The following is a 24092-nucleotide window of genomic DNA, read 5'->3' as shown; positions in this document are numbered from 1 at the left end:
TAAGGTACAGCCTCAGCATTTGCCTGGTGTGAAAATGGGAAACTACGGAAAACCATCTTCAGGGCTGCCGACAGTGGGATTCGAACCCACTATCTCCCGATGCACGTTCACAGCCGCACGCCCCTAACCGCACGGCCAGATCGCCCGCTAGGAGGAAAGGTAGAGGTAGTTGCTTTTAGTAGTAAAAGCGGAGAAAATAACACTACATTAGCTACAACTGCACAAACTTTTATGTTGTCATCTAGTTTAAAAAAAGTAAAGACGTTGTTGATTTGTTTCCATGTACGAACCTAACGTGACATTTCTTAGAAGAACTAACTTTGTAAGTCTTTAAAGTATTAACAGATAGGCCTATAGCTTATAAGGTAGCATGCATAATTTCTAATAATAACAGTGTTAGTAGGAAAATGTTTGAAAAGCTGCGCAAAAGCAATTTACAAACCACTTTTCAAAATCCATTTGACGAAACACACACACAAAAAGCTGTTTGATACTGGTCATTTATTTAAAATCTTAATAAATAACTGGCTTAATCAAGCTGACAACTTATCCTGACTTTGACAACTCTGAGTCAGACAAAAAAATGTCTATCTGAGTCTATCTAGTGCGGCCTTGGCTTGCTCCTGCCCTGGACCAAAAGATGTTGTGCCATACACTTTTAGAGCTACAAAATGTAAACCTGTACACTAATGTTTTTACATGAGGATTCTCAGAGAAAAATTCTGATTTCGCTTGTCAACAATGTTCTGGAAAACGAAAACATGTTTAAACATGCAGTGATTAAATAAATAGTTTTAAACACTTCGTTGACAAATGTATATAAATCTTTTGTAATATATTATTGAATAACAATAGAAAAGTTACCGTAGACAAACTCATGGCTGAGAAGAAGAAATCCTCAGGAAAATAAAAATGTATAAACTGAAACCTTAGGAATTGTTAGGTAAGTTTTAAATTGCAGCTTAATTTCTAAGAAAGGTTTCAGACTATTGTTGTGAATTGCCATCATGCATTTTCCTAGTAAGATTAAAACTTTTTGTATACGTATTACGCGTTCTGATCTTTTACAAGATACCGTGTTGAGTTACAAGTGACAGATGTCAGCATAATTTTACGCAAAGAAATGTACATATACTGCCCTGCCAGTTTTCTCCCCGCATAAAACTCGTGTAGTATACAAGCCTAAGTAAAGCCACAATTGAAGGAGTGTTCAATTTTATCATTAAGGTTAAATACATGAACAATATCATGGTGAAAGTGAGAGCGGGCCCTACACTGCCATGCTGAACGCCAGCCACTGGCGTGACGTCACGGTCCGAGCCTTGTGGCCTGTCTATCTAGTGCGGCCTTGGCACGGCCATCTCGCCCGGTTGTCATTCTATAAATATGTTATGTAGGATAAGTCAGACTCCAATAAAGACCACGCGGAATTACATCATCCCACTGAAGAGGAAGATGACCTGAGGATTTGAACTCTTGTGACAATTTTGATTTACGAAGGTCGATCAAATATAAACCGGATTTTTGTTCCTGAACATCAACAGTTGGTAGGACTGTCCAAGCGTTTCTGCTATGCTTAGGCGGGACCGATAAGAGTGGGGAGAGCGTGCTGTTAGATATTTCCCACCGTTTCGTCAGTAACCCTCACGATGTCGTAGCAACATAAAATAGCATGTGATGACTGACAGACTTCAATCAATCCCTGATCTACATACAAGGCTGTTGCCCAAATGGCAGATTCCCTATCAGTAAAGTAAAGTAAACTCGTGTCCTCATCCCGAGGTGGTGCAGCTCTTTTCAGGCACACCCCCATTGGAGGTGAGCTGCGTGTACCATTTGAACCATATACCAGCCCTCCTGCCATTCTTAAATTTCTGGCAGTACCCGGAATCGAACCCGGGCCCCCGAGGACGGCAGCTTATAACACTAACCGTTACGCTAGGGAGGCGGACTCCCTATTAGTGGTGTACATAGACTTCTCTTTATATGTTTTCAAAGAACTTGACAATTTATCGAACATTTCCCTTGATAAATATTATTCTAATCCCTTATTTCTTGTCCTACAAATAAATATTTGCCCGACTTTGTCCTCTTAAATTGAATTTTATCTTCATATTATATTTCCTATTTTTAAAACTCCGCTCAATTTTATAAGTCTACTAATATAATTCCATGCCAACTCTCCGCTGACAGCTCGAAACATACTGCTCAGTCGAGCAGCTCGGCTCCTTAAACCCAAGTCTTCCCAGGATTGAATGAAGGAGAAATGAGCTCGTCAGGGGCTGAGAAGGGAGGGATGTTGAATATCTGCGATTGATGAGGAGAGAGCCAATCTATGCAAAGACGTCAGTGAATGAAGATGTGGAGATCGTCCTTGCCCTGTCGTGTTTTCATGTTTGCCCTTGTCACTCCTCTCTGTTCCTCCATCTTACTACACTGACTTTCAATAATGTTTGTCCTGTTGCGTGTTCCTTTCATATTCATCTCTCTCAATGATCCTACCCCTCAATGATCTCCGGAATTTTCATCTAGTGGGTTTTGGGCGCGACGTTAATGTAAAATGTAGGGGCCTATGCGGGGCAGGAAACGGGTAGCATCTAACTACAATGAATGAGAATCAATATCGGCTTGAAATACAAAGGGGTTTGTTAACTCTTGTTGATGATGAGGAAGGTAGCAAGGAAAAACAACACTAACGGGGGTGAGTATACAAATATTAGCATATCCGTTAGACATTTAGCACAAGGTTACTTTTATTTTCTTAAGTTCATCCACATCTATGTTTTGGTAGTTGGGAATTATTTTGATTCTTTTGATAAAGTTTACTGCATGACCACGCGCGATACCTTGTTCGATAAACACTCGAACTATCTTACACGATTCTTATGCGTGGCTGAGTGAGACCTATATTACAAACCTAACTAACACAAAAAGGTGACGCAAACTGAACACAAAAAAAACTCAAAAATTCCCTTTTCGGACTCGAACCCGGAACACAGATTATTTAACTGCAGGAACAAAACCTGCGTCATCAATCAATCCAAAAATTTGAATCCCGTCTAACCTTAAAGCGACCCATCCTATGTCTTTGCCTCACAAAGAAATATTATTGCTCCCTTTCCAGTACAAGGCACTCCGACCTTGAGGGCGTGAGTTTGTCGCGTAAATATCCGCCTCCATCACATACAAATCTTCGTCACATATGGGCGAACATATTTTTATTCACAATACATTTATTCTGCCTCCCCGGCATTAAAATCTTCGTCGCTTATGTAATCAAATTTAGCCCATTAATTTACTTAATTCATTGAGGCATCACATCTCATAATTCATTGCACAGAGTATGTTAAATTTCTCAGTTCCAGAGTATTGGTTTCCAACAGATTGTATCCCTAGGTTATGTTATTCCTCTACCCTCTCAACTGTTTTAATACGATTTCTTTAAAGGTGAATGGTCTAAAGTAATACCACATTCTCTACTCACACCCTTTAATCTATCTTAGGAATGATTCTAATATCTCTACCTCTCGCCTAGCTACGTTGGTGGGCATTGTTCGAACCTCATTAACATCTTCTCTCTTCGTGACTTGCTTACTTGTAGGCTTATTTTACGACAAAATATGCATTATATTTAAGAACTGATTGCCGGACCTGATCCCCAACTTACAAGAAAAACGCAAATATATCCCACCAAAACTACACTCAAATAAGCACTACAATATATGGTAAATGTATCCCCCCTTACGATACCAACACTGACATTGCCACATTTAAATATTTCCCCAAAACTACGGACATTCACAATAAAAACACGCGTGACTTAATTAAATATATAGTCGTCGCCGGGACAAAACCTCCTATGTGATAATATTTTTGGAGATATTCTGACCCCCAGCACATACATTATGAAGAGCGAGAATGCCTTGACAATATTCACACAATATTGCACCTTAGATGACAGAACCTTACCGGCCAAAGTTCTAAGCTGAAATATTTCACATAGGAGGTTTTGTCCCGGTAGCGACGATATATATACCCAGAGTCCGGCTCCATGGGTAAATGGTTAGCGTGCTGGCCTTTGGTCTGGGGGCTCCCGAGTTCGATTCCCGGCCGGTTCGGTGGTTATTTCCAATAGCTTGGGGGCTGTGTGTGTATGTCGACTTCAGCATTAGAAGTCATCACACATAGGGCCCCATCCTTACAGACGCGCAGGTCGCCTCTATAGCGTCAACTCGAAAGACCTGCACCAGGCCTCTTCGGAGGCCACGCGCAATTATTTATTAATCTACTCAGAATGAAATATCATCTATACTCCGAAACAAATCTACATGCATTTTTACTCTGAATTAAGGAAATGTAATCACTCAGACCGCTCCTATACACCCTATTTTTCAGGCACCCTTAAAATCTAATCCTATCACTTAATATTTAGAGAATGAAGAAACTCGTATGACATGACCATGCAATAACAAGCAAATTCGGTACTTAGCCTTTCCTTGTCTCCGTTCGAGCTCACGGGAGTCCTTGGTCCTGAGTTTAACGCTGCTTCACGCTGGCGTTGAATTCCGTGGAGTCCTTGTTCAGCATCTTGTCTCTCCCATGGTAATTCCTGGCCGTGAATCGTTCGCGTAACCAGTCCTAGTTACTGGGAACAGACACAAAAATAGTATTCTTCGTTCAGAACATCACATTTCACACGCACTTTCTTACGTTCGGCGTTTAACGCCACACTGTTCTGCATTCGAATTTTATGAACGCTTAAACGTTCTGACATCAGTTACTAGGTCTCACATCAGATTATTTTGTACCGTGTTACTCGCAGATACCGACTTCCTTTATTGGTCGTAGTTTGTCCTTACGGGAAGTTTATCAAATATCCATTTCCCGCACTCGCGTTTATTTCGGTGGTATTTTTTTCTCTAATCTCATTTATTGAGTACAGTATATTATTATTTTACTGTTCACAAAAATGTCAATCTCCCAAAATTGAGTTCCCCTTATTACTGGGTGCTACGGATGAAATCTTGCGGCAATCATGTGGCCAATATCAATAGATTCAAATGGAGGTAATTCCGTAAAAATTCGATCGTAGATATTCACAGTAATGCATCATATTATGATAATGTACCTGTTCCCTCCATATTGGTGATTCCCCAGTCGAGTGTCTCACGGACATTTGCTAGATGGTTATGGATTTTTTCGCTCTTAAACAATACATTAGTTTCATGACTCTTCAGCTATTATTACAATAAAGCATGCCACAGATCCTTATAAATTCCACTATCGATTTAACCATCTCTTAATTTCATATTCATTGTCGTATTACTTCGTTGACTGAAATGCACTGCACCGGAAACAATGTTGGTTAATCTGTTTTCATATGGGTTGGATATTTCTTTCGCCAGAAAACACGACCCTCTCTTTGCTTACAGAGATTTCGTGATCGAGTTAAACTCCGTCACCTGGCTCGGTGAATCCTTCGTTCATGACACGATGTCTTCCCTTTCTGCATGCTCGGCGGCTTGGGTACGCTGTCTAGATCTTCACGCTTTGACTTCCCACGAACTTGCTCGCAGACAATGAAATATAAATTTTCTTTTATTCTCCTGATCCTTGGCTTTTGCCCTGTCGGGTACAGTATGTCTTGACATGTCTCTTGTTTGTTCCTTTCCAATTCATCTGCCTCATGCTAGACATAAGTAGAGACTTTTCATTCTGAGTGAATTGAAATATTATTTCTAAATTTCTCAGGTGACGAAACATTTTTCTTCTCGCAAACTTGAACACACCGAAATATTTTTGAAGTAAAGAATTACAGGATGATATTTGGTGTATGGGCGAATATGTACTATTTTCATTCTTGGCTCATTTTGTGCTCGTTGGTAAGTTACCACTTTCTTTTAGGTATAACATGATACTTGCATCCTTATTATATTGAAAGACGACAAAGAGGGGAAGATTTTAAACTCAGTTCGTTGTCCTATAACCCAGACTGTCCTACTCTAACATATACATTCGCTCAAGAACACAGTGAGCGCATCGTATCTATATCTATATGTTTCCCGCAAGTACGCTTTTCCAAATAAAAAGAAAATTGATCTTATTGGTATAATGTTTGTTATGGGTATCAACAGTGTTTGTATCTGCATGGGTGGTGAATTATATTTTGATAATAATTATAATCAAATCTCATAAAAGAGTAAATGTGGTGATCATACAATACCATGCGCTCATTCTTAGTTTGTTTGTTGACTGTACATCTTCTTCATCAGCAAGGACAAGTCGGTGGGAGGACACTACTTGAGTTACAGGAGTGTGTACATTCCATTTGAGAGGTTTTTTGTTTGTTTTCTGCTGTAGGTGTCCATAATCTTTATCTTCTGCTTATTACCCTTAACCTCCATATATTTCGTGACGTAGTGCCATTCGATGTCGTTATTCGACCATATATTGCTGCCATGGCTCATGATCTAGCAAAAACTTCTGACTGGAAACGAAGTAACCATTCCTCAAAGGGATCCGGGTGTACTTTATGTGTTTCCTTACTTCAGAGTTTTCTTGGAAACTCATTGTAACGTAGTATTAATGCCAATGATATCACGAAGAGGTTTCCATCACAATCGATATATTTATGCATGTCATGAGTATAAGAAAACCAGATCTGATGCAGGCATTACGTCATCTACATTTATTTCATAACTGATGAGGTTTATTTGAATATATATTTATCATTACAAAAATCCTTCTGGCGAATAAAATATACAGAAATCATATCCTAAATTTCACTTTGACTTATAAATTTAATATTATATTAAGAAACGGAAGATGAATTTACAATCTTACACAAAAATCACCGAAAGCTTCACTTAGCAAATCCAATGTATTTGTGTACCTTTTCATTTTCAGTCCAGTTCAGTGACATTACGCTTCTGAAAGTCTAAATGACGTAAATATTTCGTACACTAATCATTATATCTAAAGATGAGAAGGTTAAAGATAAGAATTCTGCAGTACTCACAGCCCTTTACTCACGATGTGCTGAAGAAGTAAACAATGGCAGGTAAAATTCTACGTATCAATCCATCGAATCCTACTTCGGATTTGAAGCTTGGTTAATCAAGTACCTTTAAAGACTATTGTGATCAGAACTGTGGTATGCACAACAACTAAGTTAAACAAATTAGAGAATAAAAATATGACTTGTAAGATTTCTCAATAAGAGAAACCTTGGGAAGTGATAATATGTGTAGAATACAGCTGTAGGCTCCCGAGGAGTGTGGTGGAATAGATTTTTGCAAACAGTATTAATATGAAGTTGAAAGTTTCGAGAAACGATTTCAGGAATTCTAAATCTCTCCCTCACAAGCGTCATTCCTTTTTGTTGAAAAGTGCAAATGCAGATGGAATTCAGTCAGCTTAATTTGTTGCTGGGAGCAGTTCCGAATAGAATGTGAAATGGAAATGCTTCGGGCCATTCTCGGTATACATACGAGTTTGAGATAACGAATAAAATATTGCCAAAATCAAATATTACGAAGAATATGTTGGAAAAATAACTACCTTGGCCAAGATATTTGATGTTTTATATATCCCTTCCTTAGCAGAAATGAATGTTAGGAAAGATTGATTATTTGTCTTATTCAATATAGTGGGATATCAGTCAAAGTTACCAGAAACAAATGACGCTCTTTTGCATTATTATTATTATTATTATTATTATTATTATTATTATTATTATTATTATTATTATTATTATTATTATTATTATTATTGTACCCGATGGTACACCCCAAAGCCGCGCATAAAATTCAGCGCCTAAATGAACTCCTCTATTGGTAAACAGTGAAACTGAAACTACACCAACTTAGAACTTTACTCAGAAGAGGTCACCACAGAAATATGATGTAATTTTGTTATTGTGCAGTTGCCTAAACTGAGTGAATTTCTCCTTGTTGTGTTTGCTCTACATCAAGAATTTCGGGCATTTTTCTACAGATGACACCACAAAAAACTATGATCATGCACCCTGGTGCAAAGTGTAAGAAGTTATAATTTAAAGAAGTTTTGTATTTCTAGGTTTTTGTAACTGATTGATGCTCATTTATATTTGGGTTGGTAATATTTCCTTTTCTTTTCCGCCAGTTCTTGAATCTAGCCAATCACTAATTTCTGAATTTAATTTTCCACCTATCACAGGCTTCTTGTTCGATTCTGAGTGTTACTTTTGAAATCTACCAATAAAGCTGAGAGGGTGTGGCTAGTTTAGTCTTGAATGATCTCGAACCTTCCCTGAGGGTTTATAAACTGCGGCTTTTCACGTTTCTTGGCCAATTGATCGACGTCTATCTGAGTGTGTGTGTGTGTGTTAAGCAGGAGGCGGGCGGCCGCTTCCGTCGGCAGCTAGAACATCTACAAGGTAATGGTCACATAACTTTATTCTTTCTTGCTAACTCCACAGTTTAACCCGAGGGAAATGTCCGACCCCTTAGTATGTAACAACTTTTCTAAAATGTAACTTTATTCTGGCTAATGTAAAACCTTCATAAAATCTTTAACTGATAATAGGGGATAGAGAGTGAATTAACCTCTCGAGCTCCCCTTCATCTTGGTTTGGGGTGACTACGTTTTTCTCTAACCGTTTTTCCAACTGTAATGTGTTAATGCAATTTCTATACGAGTCACCTCAGTACTTTAGGAATAGCCCCTGTTTCATCGGCCTAGAGCTCTTTAGGTTTTAAGTGTTCGTTATATTAGAGCGCAGTGTGCCTCCATTCACCTTGTGTTTGGGCCAGTTATCTAACCTGTCCTTTTTCCATGAAAGCCCAGTAGGTTGGGTATCATATACCCCTGTATAAATTATTTTCAAGGTGTAAGTTGATGTTGACTTGAGTAGGCTTGGAAAACTGAGAGCCTGTTAGCTCTTTTTCAAGTTTTGTAATAGCAAAGAGTGCCTCTAGAAGGCTAGATATTTATATTTTGGAGAACAAGTGCTCGTGAATTAGGCGATTTCTGCCCTTGAATAATTTGTGCTCTTTGTAAATTTGAGCTGGGAGCTCAGAAATTGTGAAGCTAGGGGCTTGAAGCCCAGGATTTGTAATACTCACTCAAATTTGGATCTTTCTTGTCTTGTTTTTAGTTTGTCATTGTAGCTGATGCTTCATTATTATAAAAAATTGTTAAGTTTGAAGTTCTGAAAATATAACCTTCAGTTTAAGTTTTAAATTAATTTTAATATTGTAGTTCGACCCATTCAAGCCCGCACCTTCTTTCATCACCTCTGTGTTCCACAAATACCCCGGAAAATTATTATTATTATTATTATTATTATTATTATTATTATTATTATTATTATTATTATTATTATTATGTTATTTATTTATTTATTCCTGACTTACATTTATGGTGAAGTTAGAGCTCACGGCCCTCTATAAACCACTATAAACTATAAAATTTAAAAATGTAAACATAAAAGTTAGACATAGAAATTCTAAAAAGAAATAATACTACGGACAGATAATTCTAAGACTAAGGCCTATATATCAGTACGGCAATTAGTGTCACATTAATAATAATAATAATAATAATAATAATAATAATAATAATAATAATAATAATAAATGAAGAAAACCCATGTATACACAAAATGACTCACACAACTCAGTATTATATTTCTAGAAAAACCTTTCGGCAGGCAGATTTGAATTTATGAGAGGAAGAAAGGTGCCGAATGTCCATTGGGAGTGTATTCCACCGTCTCAATGCAGTAACTAAAAAGGAGTGATTGTCGGAATTCGTTCGACTTAGTGGAATTTCAAGTAGGGAACTAGAACGGGTACTAATTTCATTATTATTATTATTATTATTATTATTATTATAAATTCTGGAATCATACGTCATCTGATCACGTAATTTGTCGGAATACATAACCGTACTGATTTACAACATCTTCAGGTAGACGGAGTGGCGAGGGATACAGTATTTTTAACAATAATAGTAATACGATAATGATAATGTGGATTCAGTTTCAAATTTTCTAAATTGTGTTATTTACGCGGCTTGACAACCAATTATGTCTTATCGGCTTGCGTTTAAATGATAAATCCATTGAATGGTCGCGAAGGCTAAGACAACTTTGTCTATTGAAAATATAGGATTTACGTGGAGGTTATGTAAGTAAGACATTATAAAATTGTATTGTCGAAATTCTCAGCCATCCTATAGAAATCAAGTACATCAGTCGGGGTTGAGCCCACGAACTTGGGATAATGAAATAGACACTCTGCCCCTTGATTTATCGAGGTAGTTAGTATATTCTGTTCATTACCCCCAGTATTTGTACTAACGCAAAGAGCAGTTTGTAACTTGAACATTTTCATGGGAGTGACAAAACATTTTCGAATGTGCCCAAAGAATTAAATAGATACCATTTTCTGTTCGAATTTTTCATTGATTGATTGATTGACTGGTTAAGCAACAGAGCAGTTTCATTTTCTCGGAATAATTCATAATCTAACTGCATATATATTCCGAAACCAAATTCGTAAAGTGTGCGATTCGGTTCTATCATCTCGTTCATGCTTGAAAATCAAGAGTTTTCGTTAAAATATCTCAGCTGCGGAAAGCTTGAATCTTTTTCCGCGTTCCGTTGAAAACTGTACGGTGAACGGTCCAGAGAAGAAATGATAAACATTTTGTCCAGATACAGTTCTTACTTCGACCCCTCTGCAGTTCATTGTGGTTATTATTGGATGAAATAACCCAACCTCATGGCCCAACTGCCCCGAAGGGCCTTGGCCTACCGAGCGACCGATGCTCAGTCCGAAGATCTGCATATTACGACGTGTCGTGTGGTCAGCATGGCGAATACTCACGGCCGTTATTCTTGGCTGTCTAGACCGGGGCCGCCATCTCACCGCCAGATTCCTCCTCAATTGTAATCACGTAGGCTGAGTGAACCTCGAACTAGCGCTCAGATCCAGATATTCTTGGATGAACGATGGAGTGAAAATAGGAGACGGGGCCCTTCTGGGTCATGTTCATAAGTAGGGAATATTTCAGATTGTTCGAGTAAAGTGGAGACAGAAAACAGAATTCACTTTCTAGTCAACGATTCAAACATACGAAGTGTCGAAATTTTAGTTACTCTATGTAATGTTGTGCTTTCTTACTTTGTTTCAGTTAAGCTCATCAATCCGTAAACTTACTTTGTGCCCAAATTTGAATATGCCTGTGAAGTTTATGTAGAGACTGAAGTGAAAGCAATAATGATCTATAATAATGAAAATAGCACTACATATGTCTGTTAGATGAAATAAAATCATACAATTGTCTAGACGGTAACATTCTAAAATCACTGGATACCACTGTAGGAAATGTTAGACACTTCTTACAGTAGTGTTAGTGAAAAATACACTAATTTAAACGAAATCATTTCCTTTTTCCTACTTGTTTAACGTCGCACTAACACATCGAATGTTTCCGGTGACGAAGTGATGGGAAAGGACAAGGATTTGGAAGGAAGCGGCCGTGGCCTTTATAAAGGCAGAGCCCCAATATTTGCTTGGTGTGAATATTGACACCTATGGAAAGCCATCTTATGGGCTTCCGACGGTGGGATTCGAACACACTCTCTCCCGAATGCAAGTTCAAAGCTATTCGACCCTAACCGAGCAGCCAACTCGCTCAGTTTTCAAATCTGTAGGCTTCCACCACGAAGTATCAGGCTCACAGTACAGGACGTCTTAAATAAATAGTATAGTAACCGCGAGAAGAAATACTAACATGCATTTAATTAAATTATTATAAGAAGAACGGTGATTAGAAAAGTACCTCTAGTAAATCTGGAGAAGAGTAGGAATGTCATGTATTTATGAATCAAATTCCAACATTCATTTGACGGACTTTCGCAATTACACCAAGAGAGCTAGTGGAAATTTGCTTGCCTGTTTTTCAACCTCTCATTTCTCGGAAACCACTAAATGGGAACCGCAGTTAATTAGAGCCTGCGGAGGTTATAGAGGAAGTAAAGATAGGTACTGTATGATCGCAGACTTGGGGAATGAATATAACATAATATAATACATGGAATGCATTCGAATGATTGCAGATGTTGCGGTAAACTTAACGTTAGTAAATGAAGTCTTCAAGTAAGTAGATGAAAACTGTAATGAAAAAAAAAATAGGAAATTAAAAAATAACCAATCATGGTGGAAAGACGAAGGATTTAACACCTAGACAATCTCAAGAAATGTAGGTCTTCCCTGAAAAAGGACATCTTTTCACTTGAAACGGCAGAGCTACTGTGTGGTGTTGCAGTTGAACTGGTATTTCCCAAATGAAGAGATACTGAATCAATTTGTGAAGCGAACGATTTGGCGAAATTTGACCAGAAGAACATATAGTAATGAAAACCCTATCTTGGACATCGAGAATTTGAGGGAGTTTACACTTGCCGACAACAATCTCAGGACTTCAGTATCATGAGCACACTCATGAAGTCTTCTTGAACTCGGGAAATGTTTACCGACAGTTTTAGTCACATCGTCTTCTGGTAGACAAGGTGAGAGGGAGATGATGTAACCGTATCGGTCATACATATAATTAATTGGAAATTTGTTTAGGCTGTGTAAACTTTTGTCAAGCTCCTTTGTCCATGTCGAAGTCAAGTTGCATCAGATTGCACAACACCTCCGACTTGGTGGGGCAAACAGAAGCTGGAGAGATCCTCAGAAAGAGAGCGAGCTATGGAAAATGGCGTCGGTGGTGTGGTTGCAATATTAACGACTGGAAATGAAAGAAAGATATTTTCTGAATCAAAATTTATTCATATACGCAAGTAAGGTTGGGAAGGAAAGAGAAAAAACAAATTTATAATATTATGTCATGTAGACATGGAAAATAACAGTCAGAGTAAACTCTGTGAAAATGAACCTTACCAATACATTATTCTGGCCCTGTTACTGGCTTTCTGAGGTTGATTTACTTCGCGATTTAATATATGAAAAGAAAGGGAACGCTTTTTTTTGCTATTTGCTTTACGTCGCACCGACGCAGTTAGGTCTTATGGCGACGATGGGATAGGAAAGGCCTAGGAATGGTAAGGGAGCGGCCGTGGCCTTAATTAAGGTACAGCCCCAGCATTTGCCTGGTGTGAAAATGGGAAACCACGGGAAACCATCTTCAGGGCTGCCGGCACTGGGGTTCGAACCCACTATCTCCCGATTACTGGATACTGGCCGCACTTAAGCGACTGCAGCTATCGAGCTCGGTAGAAAGGAAACGAACATGAAAACTGACCAGTTTGAACGTTCAGTTTCTCGATATATCTGTCGCCAAATTTCATCTATAGTAACGATGCCCGATGATTAAAATCGCCAACATGGTACCAGATAATAATCCAATGAACGTCTAACCACCAATCTAACCTGAAGCATTGCTAATTCTCAATCAACCTTTGATGCAGTCAAATGTACTTCTAATTTTAGCTTAAATGATTCTAAGCTCAGTTTCTAATAACTTAACACAAAAAGCACAACACTCAACGTCCGCCTCTGTGGTCTAGTGGTTAGTGTGATTAGCTGCCACCCCCAGAGGCCCGAGTTCGATTCCCGGCTCTGCCACGAAATTTGAAAAGTGGTACGAGGGCTGGAACGGGGTCCACTCAGTCTCGGGAGGTTAACTGAGTAGAGGGGGGTTCGATTCCCTCCTCAGCCATTGTGGAAGTGGTTTTTCGTGGTTTCCCACTTTTCCTCCAAGCAAATGCCGGGATGGTACCTAATTTAAGGCCACGGCCACTTACTTCCCTCTTCCTTGTCTATCCCTTCCAAACTTCCCATCCCTCCTCAAGGCCCCTGTTCAGCATAGCAGGTGAGGTCGCCTGGGCGAGGTACTGGTCATCCTCCCCAGTTTCATCCCCAGACCCAGAGTCTGAAACTGAATTTGTTAAAAGTCCATTTTAAGAAGAATTAGTGTTGTATTTCACGAAGGATACAATTTCTCGTCAGTGAGAGAAGAATGCATATTAATCTTGGGAACTGGTAAAAGTGAACGTGACACACTACAATGACCATTAATATCTATGAGTATGCAAATGTGTGTATTATTTGTTTGATTGTCATATTACAAAACTTTAGAGATATTTAACCGTCTACATATTTTCGGCGCTTCGATGAAGAAAACGTCCTCTTTTGATTCCTGTTGTGACTGCTGCAGTTGGAAATAGTAAACAAAACTGAAATATTCATAATGGCTTTATACCATTTGATTTACGATCTGGTACCGATCAAAAAGTTTACCTCATCGTGGATAATTCGGTATAATTATATGTTCTTAAACAAAAAAGCTGACTCCACATTTAATTTTCCATGTTATTTATTTCCTAAGACTGTGTATACGACCGAATGTCTTACGGACATTTTATTTTTCAGTTGGCCCACTGGATGTTCGGATATTGGGAGATAGCCAGCCACTATCGGCAGGACGCCGCTACGACCTTCTGTGTCAGTCTTCAGGTTCGAGACCCCCGGCAAGTATTACGTGGTGGCGCAATGGACAACGTTTAGAGAAGACCAAAGAAACGGTAGGAATTCATTTTTCATTGTGCTTTTGGTACTTCTACAGCAATTCTCCTAAGTACAAGAATGTGGTCCAGTCTCTTTCATTTGTCTAGTACTTTGTGGTCTAATGATATTCAAGTTAGTTGGTTAAAAGCATCGTTCCTAAATCATATTCCTTTTAAGTCAGTTGTTACTCCTCACTGTAGACTTTGGAATTTACATTCCGAAATGGGGTGATCTCCCTTGTATATAGCAGTATCTAACATATCCAAAGCTGTTTTAGCTGCAAGTTAATTAAAAAAGTAATAATTCAAACCATTCGGTTACTTCCACATGGATAAGTTTTAGAAATTCAAACGGTTGAGCACTATCTTTAATCAGTCACGATCATGGAGATGATTTTACAATACATTTTTGTTCAATTTATTATAATATGGTTACGAATAAAACCCCGTGCCCGCCTCTGTGGCGTAGTGGTTAGTGTGATTAGCTGCCACCCCCAGAGGTACAGGTTCGATTCACGGCTCTGCCACTAAATTTGAAAAGTGATACGAGGGCTGGAACTGGGTCCACTCAGCCTCGGGAGGTCAACTGAGTAGAGGTGGGTTCGATTCCCACTTCATCCATTCTAGAAGTGGTTTTCCGTGGTTTACCACTTCTCCTCCAGGTAAATGCCTGGATGGTACCTAACTTTAGGCCACGGCCGCTTCCTTCCCTCTTCCTTGCCTGTCCCATCCAATCTTCTCATCCCTCCACAAGACCCCTGTTCAGCATAGCAGGTGAGGCCGCCTGGGCGAGGTACTGCTCATTCTCCCCAGTTGTATCCCCGACCCAAAATTCTAAAGCTCCAGGACACCGCCCTTGAGGCGGTAGAGGTGGGATCCCTCGCTGAGTCCGAGGGAAAAACCGACCCTGGAGAGTAAGCAGATTAAGAAGGAGAAGAAGAAGAAGATAAAATACCGTCTGTTTTTCTACTGTAATTTATTTCAGGATGGTCCAATAAATGCACATACACACATGTATATTTACACATACGCAACTCTGTTACACCATGACTGACCACACTCACAAATTGATGTCTATTTACTAGTTTCCGGTCCTTACACACATCAGGGAGTCCCGGCTTGTTGAAATAACCTGAGAGGGCTATCATCCTATTCACAGGCTCGCCTTACTTTCAGTTCTCGCAGTTCAGTCACCCCTACACAGCAACTGCATGCAGACAGCTAGGTTTGAACACAGGTCACAAAACACATGATGACTGTTCCTTAGGTCGACTTCAGAGAAATTCCAGTAAATCGCACAGTCAAGCAACTAAACACCTATACAGCAACAGCTCAACAACAGTATTAACCAGGAGGACAATACGCCTCACAACAATATCCATTAACACTGTTGCAATTACACTCACGACAGCTGCTCCAGTCATTGTCTATGGCGGCCCTCAGTCCACAGAAGTACATATACACACGCAATACTCCTGTACCCGACAATACCCTAACGGCAGCCAACAACGGTCTTCACTCCAGCTACTCTCTTGACGCTCCGACACAACAACAATCCCTCATTCAGTGGCAAATTGGCGATAGCCGACACCCCGTCACCCCAGCCCAGCTATCGAACCTCAACACACTGAGTTCAACTCAAACTCCGATACTGAGTCCAACATTGCCTCCACTATGGAGTCCCACACTGACTCTAACACTGACTGACTGTCTACGGCTAGTCTTCTTTTTATACCTCGGGTGATGTGTACCGGAATATGCACGATGTGACTAGAGAGAGAGCATTCTCGTTGCATCTCCCAAAAACACAATACATGGAAAGGCCGGCTTGGAGATCCCTGGTCGAGTGGCTCACTATCCCCTTCCAGGAAGTACCAAGAGGAGCTACCACACGGCCGGCATGCAACGATATGTTATTGGTACTAAATTCCGCTAACGGCTTTTAAGGTTTTCCGCCCCGGAGGAGGTTACTACGTCCCGGAAAATACACAGACATTGGATTGGCATATATGAACACCTTTAAACGCCACCACACTTGGTCAGGATTGTACTTGCCTTTGTGGGCTCAGAAAGCAAGCGTGGAACAGTCTGTGCCACTCTTCCTTTTGAGCCTAATAACCGAGTGTCTTTATGTACATAAATTTACTAAATATATCACCACCAATTAATAGAACTATAGATGGCCTACTTTATTCTAGCCATGTATCATTGTGCCCAAAATTCGGAACTATACTTCATAAATCCGACTAACATCGCCAGTAAAATCAATGCATGCACAATATGTTTCAGAAGTCCATAACAAAGATGTGAAAATACATTTACTACTTAAGTAGATATGTTGAAAAAGCAGATCCCGTGAGATATGAACGAAAATGAACCAGTCGCTCTACCATAAGTATTCCGGATCAGGATGCCTGATCCGCGATCAGTTGTTCGGGCAATCACACGCTACAATGAGAAAATAGATCCGTAAAATAATGCGTCTACTGAATCTTTCAAACCAGGTCCACCAGTAAGCACATGTAAATTATCCAAAAATGCGATAAGGATTTTTGTCCATGGCAATAATACTGTGCCCTCTAATAAACGAATGGAAGTTATGAGCCAGTGGTGCTCTATCGATCTATATGAATAGTCGCCTGAGGATACAAAACTTACAATTCAGAATATAAAAGATGCGTCCTCAAAGGTATTTGAAAATGTAATTGAGTCTGGTATGCAAAATAGTTTTTCAACTTGTCTGGGACCTACAACTCGTAAAGAAAATCTACAATGAAAGTGAAATGTGCCAAATTACACAATTATACAGATGACTGTGATTAAATTAGATGCTGGGTATATTGTTGGCTTCAGGATACTGCCAATAACCGAACAGAATGATGTACTGGAAAACCAAAGCTGATGTCAAAAATACGGCTATATGGAAATATATTTGAAGAGACTACTTTTGGATAATATTCAAATATCTCCACTTCAATGATAATTAGAAAGCTCGAACTATACACAAAGTGAGTAGAAAGTTTGATGAACACATTGAAATACATCCTTCCGTCTATTCTTTTATGAGGCTATGGAGCCACACTATGGAAGATACCGTATGAAACAGTTTATATGTGGAAAACCAATTCGATTTGGATTCAAGTGATGATGTCTAAACATGACAAATGGTATTGTTGCCGTTTGAGGATATATGAGCGAAAAGAGGAAAGAGACCGTAGTAGAACTTTGGGAAGTGCCGTTACAAAACAGATGGCGTCAGGACTAGTTCATGTGGGAAGACAAATTTGTTCAGTTCTATGTCTCTACTGGAGTATATGAAGAAAGAAGGGATTCAATTTGCAGGCACAATAAGATTCGATAGGATTGAGAAAGCACCTATAAAAGATTTGAATAAGACTGAGAGAGATTCGTATGACACTCTGGAAGACCAAGAAATTAGCATTACTGTAATGCGTTGACATGGTAGTAAGACAGGTACAAATGGCTTCAGATAGAAAGGATGCTCTTGTTATCGCATTCGTCAAATGTAAAATAAACGTTTCTCAGTCTATTTTGTTGAGTGAATACAATAAAATACTGGGAGGGGGTATTGATTTACTGATCAATTTAAGGGTGCTTACAGAATTGGAATACGATCTATAGAGGAAGAAGGTTTCGTTTGAATGCTGCTGTTGTAAATCGGTAGCGTCCCTTTAGGTAATTTGAACATGGAATAACTTTACTTCAGTTCTTATATGGATCACAATTCACAATGTACTCTCGGAGGTACAGTTTGATGGTAGAGAAAACTGGCCAGCAATAAATCCTATCCAAACAGCATGTGCCAGGTATAAAAATGATCCCATTCTTCCGGTGACATTTAATGCAACCGTAATCCCGAACAGTAAGGAAATGAAGAACCTAGGAATGATCCTGACATATATTCTTGACTGGTATACACACGTAAGAAATGGACGCAGAAAGATGTACGCGACGTTGTCCTCGTTGATGCGACACCTGAACAAACTGCGAAACTTCAACGAGCATTGAACTCTGCCCTTCGATTTACTTTCAACTTGAGTTACGATGCTCATATAACCCCTTACTACACAGGTCTTTTCTGGCTGAAACCCGAAAGGCAACGGCAGTTTCACATACTGAACTTACATTGATTTTCCGAACTCTGAAGGTAAATCTACCCAAACATATTTTTTCAAAATTCCATTTATTATCCTCATTACATAATTGTAACACTAGATCTGGCACTTCCCTCGCTATTCCCATCAACCACTCTTCAATGTATAATAGATCCTTGGTTGAGGCTGGGTCACGACTTTGGAATTCATTTCCATGTGCAGTCAGGAACTCTAGCTCAACAACATTTAAAATCTTATGTCGAGATTACCTATTAAATACCGCTGATTGTTGTGTGATTGGTAACGTCTGATTGGTTTTGTGATTATGATACGTAGGTTAGTAATGTTAGTATTTTACTGTACAACTGACAAACACTGTTGTTCTTATAATTAATATTAAGTCATGATTATATTTTTATTGTTATAGAATAAATGTACATAATATTTAGCTTTTAACTCATGTACACAAATCACTTTTTATTGTCACACTTATACACTGACTGACAGAGCAAATGCAACACCAAGAAGGAGTGGATCGAAAGGGATGAAAGTTGGGGAAAAAACAGACACGGCACGGATGAATAATTGATGTTTATTTCAAACCGATATGCAGGTTACACAATGCGCACGGCATCGACTCAGTAGGATGTAGGACCACCGCGAGCGGCGATGCACGCAGAAACACGTCGAGGTACAGAGTCAATAAGAGTGCGGATGGTGTCCTGAGGGATGGTTCTCCATTCTCTGTCAACCATTTGCCACAGTTGGTCGTCCGTACGAGGCTGGGGCAGAGTTTGCAAATGGCGTCCAATGAGAACCCACACGTGTTCGATTGGTGAGAGATCCGGAGAGTACGCTGGCCACGGAAGCATCTGTACACCTCGTAGAGCCTGTTGGGAGATGCGAGCAGTGTGTGGGCGGGCATTATCCTGCTGAAACAGAGCATTGGGCAGCCCCTGAAGGTACGGGAGTGCCACCGGCTGCAGCACATGCTGCACGTAGCGGTGGCCATTTAACGTGCCTTGAATACGCACTAGAGGTGACGTGGAATCATACGCAATAGCGCCCCAAACCATGATGCCGCGTTGTCTAGCGGTAGGGCGCTCCACAGTTACTGCCGAATTTGACCTTTCTCCACGCCGACGCCACACTCGCCTGCGGTGACTATCACTGACAGAACAGAAGCGTGACTCATCGGAGAACACGACGTTCCGCCATTCACTCATCCAAGTCGCTCTAGCCCGGCACCATGCCAGGCGTGCACGTCTATGCTGTGGAGTCAATGGTAGTCTTCTGAGCGGACGCCGGGAGTGCAGGCCACCTTCAACCAATCGACGGGAAATTGTTCTGGTCGATATTGGAACAGCCAGGGTGTCTTGCACATGCTGAAGAATGGCGGTTGACGTGGCGTGCGGGGCTGCCACCGCTTGGCGGCGGATGCGCCGATCCTCGCGTGCTGACGTCACTCGGGCTGCGCCTGGACCCCTCGCACGTGCCACATGTCTCTGCGCCAACCATCTTCGCCACAGGCGCTGCACCGTGGACACATCCCTATGGGTATCGGCTGCGATTTGACGAAGCGACCAACCTGCCCTTCTCAGCCCGATCACCATACCCCTCGTAAAGTCGTCTGTCTGTTGGAAATGCCTCCGTTGACGGCGGCCTGGCATTCTTAGCTATACACGTGTCCTGTGGCACACGACAACACGTTCTACAATGACTGTCGGCTGAGAAATCACGGTACGGAGTGGGCCATTCGCCAACGCCGTGTCCCATTTATCGTTCGCTACGTGCGCAGCACAGCGGCGCATTTCACAGCATGAGCATACCTCAGTGACGTCAGTCTACCCTGCAATTGGCATAAAGTTCTGACCACTCCTTCTTGGTGTTGCATTTGCTCGTCAGTCAGTGTATTTATGTTACTTTATTTATAATGTGTTCTATTTATGTAGTGCTTATATTTTTCAGTTTGTATGTAACTTTTCATTATGACCTTTTCTCATTAATTTTTACTTTTATGCTCCGGATATTTCATCTTATTTTATTTGTTGATCTTTCCTTTGATTTTTCTTTATAAGTTTTCATGTATGTCATTTAGGTTATTTATCCTTGATTTGATAATAGAATAGTACATCTCTTTTATATATGAATCCAATTGTAATTTACATGGTTAAAGGTAAGAGAGCGCCACGAGCCCTAACTTCGCCACTGCTAAAGATAAATAAATAAAATAAATAAATACATTTATAAATAACTAAACAAATAAAAAGAGATTTTGTGCACTCAGCTGATTTATTCACTCATCTACGACATAAGAAGTAAAATGTATTATACATTCTACAGTAAAAAGATATTGAATGTATTTCACCTTGTATGGTTCAGTTCAATAAAACCTGCCTCTATATGCCAAGTCACTCTTAATGAGCAATGAATGTCAGTTAAATTTACAAAATAAGTTTATAATGCTTTCATATAATCTGTAATATCAGACAATAAACAAATGAAAAATGATTGAAGTAAATAAAGCAATTCAATCTAGTAACAAAAATTTCCTGATATGACAATCTTCCAAGATCTAGGGTATATAATTTTAGACACCTTATAATGACGACTTTCGCTATTTTTAAATTAACTTTGAAAGCAACTTACTACGTTATAAATGAGTATTATCTGTAAGTTTCATGAATTTCGAACATTAACTTTCAGTAGCAAGTTTTACTTGGTTGGGCGTTATAAAGTAACATCTGAAACAAACAGGGAAAGCTTCATAATGGCCTTGCCAATACAGAATACTCTACAATCTAGCTAAAAATCGAATATGTTTCATATTCGAACATTTTACACCATGGATTCAATTTTATTGTTCATATTTCCTTTACAGTTTTCGAAAGAGAATATTCAAACGTAACTCAAACCACCTCCTGTGAATGATGTGAAATTGCCGTGGTTGGAAGTATTCATGGTCCCAACGAAGCACGTAGCCAAGCCATAGGTGCAACAATACCAGATGAGTGTGTATCGACAGACTAGATTAACGAATGTTTCCTCGGGAAAGGGATATAAGCTTTTCGGAAGTTGCAAACATTGAACTACAAAATTATCAATATAATAGAAGTAAGGGAAATTCAGGAGTTACTTTACTAATGAGTAAGAACATAGGGTAATGGGTTAGAAATACAACAGATGTACAGTGGACACCCATGAAGAATGAGATCAGTCGAGTTGTAGAAGATGTTGACCGTTATGGCCTTGTAATAATACTCAACATGGCTTGGCTATGCTTATACTGCCATGCGGCAGATTGCAACGGTGAATTACAGCCGTAACTCCCGAGGATATACAACTCTCTGTATGATTGAATGATCTACTGATGATAGCCTCCTCCCGGGTAAAATAGTCCTTCGTTGGAATATTTGGAAGGGGAATACACGAGAGGGAGACGATAATCAGGACAATGAATACTGTCGTTCTGCAAGTTGGAGCATGGAATTTCAGAAGTATGATTCGTTGTGGTAGATTAAATAATCTGAAAAGGTTAATAGATAGACTGAATTTAGACGTAGTTGTTGTAAATGAAGTGGGTTACAGTACTTCTTGTCAAGCGACTGCAGAATTACCTGCTTCAAAGATATGTTGCCTGCAAAATAAAATTGACTTAATTGACCCTTGTTACGTATTGCTACCTTTCAGAATACAGTTTTGTAGCAAATGCGTTTCGAGTTGTAACGCTTATTATTCTAAAAACGTAAAAGTTTCGAGCAGGAATGTATGGGGCTACCTGGAACAGGAGGTAAAGTTGTACTTAAGTCACTTTGAAAATCGTGGGCCAACAGGACGTCCCCGTAAGACCTATCTGTGTCGGTGCGACGTAAAACAACTAGCAAAAAAAACAAAAAAAACAGGACGTCCAAAGTACCAGGTTAATTCCTGGAGACACAAACGATTAGACACCCTATTCCCTATTGCGGAATTTACGAACATTTCCAGGATTTACCTTCCACTTCTTCACCCGCCTTCATCTCCTTTGCTCTAACATTCCTGTCCACAACTCTTTAACAGGGACAAAAGAAACGGGATCATTCCCTTAATCCATTTCCTAACAAATTCTTCCCTGTGGTTAAGTTCACGCTAGATGCTGCTGAAATGTTCCCTCAATATCAATTGTGTGGGTAATCAGTCAGCAGTGAATCCGATTTAGTTTACATCGATTTAGTCGGAAATAACCCGGCATGCTTTCGTGCGTACAACTTGTTACACACATAAGTCAAATTCGCTCCAACTCAAAACACGCAAGCACTTTGATATTTTATGCCAGTTTGTCACTCAACCTCCCTGCGTGCTTATATGCTATGAACAATGGTACTCCAATCACAGGCGTTGGTACTCGGCACAGGAAATAAGCAGGGCTACCTTAACACTACACAGCACATTTTAACCCTGTAGAAGCGAGCATTCTCATGCCACAAAGGGAATTTAAGAATCTGTCCCATGTATACGTTTTGCCGAAAATAACAGCATTGGACGTTATAATCATCGTGAGAAGCAATTTGAAATGTATGAAACTGCTTTATTGTAAAATCTGCCCTTGACTGAGATATGTGAACTGTTAAAGCAAATGCTGATATAGCGTGTATATAAAAGGCCATACAAATAAGTGATACCGAAAACGAACATTTCTTTGCAAAGGATTTTACTGTAATAATAACTTTCTCTCGTGTAATAGAACAATAAATTCTAGCATATTTCTGAGAATTGTAGCAGCAATATAAACACTGTTCCATATCTGCATTATCATTTTGAAACAACGTGATTGTATACTTTGTTTTCTGAAGTTATATTCCATTATTCCTAAATAATTATATCCACCGGGCGAGTTGGCCGTGAGCTTGCATCCGGGAGATAGTTGGTTCAAGCCTCACTGCCGGCAGTCCTGAAGATGGTTTTCCATGGTTTCCCATTTACACACCAGGAAAATGCTGCTGGCAGTACTGTATATTGTTTTTATATTGTGCTTGTGGAGGACCTTGGCAATTCGATCTGTGGTCTTGTGAATGTGAGGCAAGTAGGCAGTTCCCTTCACTTCACCCTTCTGTGAGCTTTGCTTGGTCGTTTCTCTGGAATGCAGGGCTCTATGAATCTGCAAATCGCTGTAACCATTAACTTTGAACGTATATTTGGGCGAGTCCATCTTCACCTGGATATTTGATGGCTCACAAATTCGCCTCGCCCTCTTGGTGAGTGTCGTGGGAATTCCTTGTTTATGTGCTGGATGGTGGTGAAAATCTCCATGATTATAGCAATTTGTGTGGGTAGTCTTAGGACAGATGGTATGCCCTAAGGAGCCACCCAGATTCTTTCTTACTAGAACATCCAAGAAAGGAAGGCATCCGTCCGACTCCATCTCCATAGTGAATTAT

General features: G+C 39.8%; 1 protein-coding gene across 1 annotated transcript in view; it reads left to right on the top strand.

Moving 5' to 3' along the window:
- side-VII (sidestep VII) overlaps nucleotides 1-24092 on the top strand; it is an 843150-nt gene that overhangs the window by 185176 nt on the left and 633882 nt on the right. Inside the window, exon 3 of the mRNA XM_067139977.2 lies at nucleotides 14427-14578. Within this exon, the coding sequence (XP_066996078.2) occupies nucleotides 14427-14578 (152 nt within the window). The remainder of the gene's footprint in view (nucleotides 1-14426; nucleotides 14579-24092) is intronic.

The sequence above is a fragment of the Anabrus simplex genome, chromosome 2 (assembly GCF_040414725.1).
Source record: "Anabrus simplex isolate iqAnaSimp1 chromosome 2, ASM4041472v1, whole genome shotgun sequence".
In the NCBI taxonomy this organism is placed as follows: Eukaryota; Metazoa; Arthropoda; class Insecta; order Orthoptera; family Tettigoniidae; genus Anabrus; species Anabrus simplex.
Note: the sequence above shows the minus strand (reverse complement) of the source record. Positions and strands in the feature narration are given on the sequence as shown.